Below are 2494 nucleotides of genomic sequence, written 5' to 3'. Positions count from 1 at the left end.
TGTGGAGGACTTGAGCAACATTGCTGGTGGTATTTTGTTGCCTCATGATTGCTCTCTTGCCTCTTACTTTGAGGAGGTCAAGTTTGAAGCACGACCCTATCTTTATCCTTTGGAGACCTCTCTTGAAGCTAAGACAAAAGATGTTGACAAGCAAGCTATGAAGAAAGTGGACACGGTACGCATGGCATCTCAGCGGCTAGCCTATAGGTCAAACTCATCATACTTTTATTTCAAGCTTTCCATAATTACGAAGTGTGTAGTGATGTTATTTTGTTATAGATTTCTATTATTCTTGGTTGGAAAAGGCTTTCTACCAGGGATTCCATTCTTAGCTAAGCAGTGGGCACAACTATCTTCTGGGGAAGGATGCATGTACTCCCCTTCCATGCATAAGCTCACTACTTGGGAGATGGAGGCATGTCCATGGTGGATAGACATGGCTTCTTGGCATGTATTGGCGAGAGAGAGAGAGAGAGCTTCACGATACTATGAGAGTTGGTGGCACATCCGTCGATGTGCCTCTCCCTCTTAGAGTGGACGAGGTTATATCCGGTAAATGGCTACTCAAAATAGCCTCAAACATAATTTGTCTAAGAGCTTTAAATTCTCTTTTTCCTAAAGTTATTTGTTATACATACCGATAATATTGTGTTTCTTTGGTTTTTTCAAGCTACAAATACTTCTCGCAAGGGAAAGGAGGTGATTGTTGAGACTAGGGTGGATGCAAACATGGAGGGAGAGCATGGTGAGCTTTCACTTGCGATGCAATTGTTTGTTTCGTTCGTTTATTGGAGTTAAGTCACTTTGTATGCCTCTTGTATCGTAGTACCTCTTGGGGAGATTGTTGCAAAGAAAACCATTTCTTTTGTCTACATCGTTGATAATCCCTTGTCTTCTCTGTCCTCATTGCCTGACTCACGATGCATGGCCATTTCTGGGGACTACATAGCCATTGCTGCTGATTTTGGGGCTGGTGTTCGACATCCGGCATGGATTCGTGTTCATGAGCACATGGGATGTGCACGCCTTGATGGGACCTTGTGCGTGCGTGGTGGGAGAACAGTCTCATGGGCTGTTGATTTTATTTTTTTGGATCTTCCCTTTGGTATTTCCCCATTAGCCTCCCCTATTGTACCCCTTTGGGATGTTTGTAGCGAGGATCATGTTCATGCAGGCATGCAACTTGCATATTCGAGTTTGTCAGACTTAGGGTGGTTGTTGATCATGGTCTCTATGGCAGGTTTTTGCTTCATTCATAATTTTATAAAATACTTGTTGATTTTTGTTGTGTGTTTTCTATTGTGACTTTTGAAACCTCTTGCAGGAGATACCATTGGTTGGGTTGAGAGATTTTGTCGTGCATCAGAGATGGCTATTCATCGTCGCATTGTGGTCCTCCATCATGGAGCTTATGGTTATGGTAACAGCTTTGGTGGTCGGATTGAGGTAATGCTCTTCTACATATTAACTTGTTTGTTTGTCATTTTGGTGTGTTATTATTATTGTGATTGTCCTCTAATTGTCTATGTGGTGGTGAAGTGTCATTGTTCTCTCTTACTTATGGTGCATAGGGTTGGCATGCAACCACCTTGCTTTGTGGTTGAGAGCACCCCACTATTCAATCGGCTTGGCATGCAGCCTTTAGATTCTTACATGATGCACCATCTTCCAGAGTCTTCTCTAGCTAGATCATCATCAGGGGAGCCATGGCGTGGTGGCTTGCAACGAAGTCACTCTTTTATTGCATGTTTTGTTGAGCTTCTTTGTAGGCCTGGAGGTCTTTGTTTGGAGTTGGGATGTGGTACAATGCCCGTATTGGCAGCATGCTTAGGCACAAGGCGGGTGTGTGCACCAGTCGACATTGATGACACTTTGATTTCAGATTATGTGCAGCCATTATTTCGCCCTAAAAAGCGAAGCAGAGAGGGAGCCTCCACCTCTCTTGATGTTGATGATGTGGGTGACATGCCTTCGCGTGTCAACCCCTTTAATGACTAGTGAGAGTCCACCTTACACTTCATCTCCCCCACCTATTTTATGTTTCCATCATACTTTTATGCTATTTTGTCACTTTTTTGTATCATTGTTTAGTATTTGAAAATTATGGATAATGATTCAAACAACAATTTGAGATTCCTTGTGCTTTTAGGATGTAGATTTTGTATTGCTTGCATGTGGATTGTGAGACTTATCTTTTTCTTTTTGTGTGGAAGTGTGTTGCCAGTTTATGTTGAGGGGATTGCAAAAACCATGGTTACTGATATATGATACGATTTTGACACCCACAAGAAGTGTCAGAGACGCAATGTCTTTATTGATGACGAGTGTGGCTCTTCATAGTCCCGAGATAGAACCATAGCATTTCTTGTTGTCATTAGAGTGCAGAGGCACGACTTGCTGTTCTCTATATTCCACTAAATATTCCACTTGTTATCTTACAAATCTGAAGAAATCTCTATTTTTTTTGTATAAGATATGGCAATTCTCTCTTAGT

At 42.0% G+C, this 2494-nt stretch overlaps 1 protein-coding gene across 1 annotated transcript; it reads left to right on the top strand.

The window, feature by feature from the left end:
- Positions 1–488: 488 nt before the first annotated feature.
- LOC147452223 (uncharacterized) lies at positions 489–1998 on the top strand. The gene is made up of 6 exons (XM_086518897.1): positions 489–552; positions 671–745; positions 1175–1240; positions 1325–1446; positions 1540–1563; positions 1915–1998. Exons 1-6 carry the CDS (start codon positions 489–491, stop codon positions 1996–1998), a joined length of 435 nt encoding a protein of 144 aa, XP_086375023.1.
- The last annotated feature ends 496 nt before the right edge of the window (positions 1999–2494 follow it).

This window comes from Adiantum capillus-veneris, chromosome 8 (genome assembly GCF_014529385.1).
Source record: "Adiantum capillus-veneris isolate H3 chromosome 8, ASM1452938v2, whole genome shotgun sequence".
Taxonomy (NCBI): domain Eukaryota; kingdom Viridiplantae; phylum Streptophyta; class Polypodiopsida; order Polypodiales; family Pteridaceae; genus Adiantum; species Adiantum capillus-veneris.
This window is presented reverse-complemented; position numbering and strand designations above follow the sequence as displayed.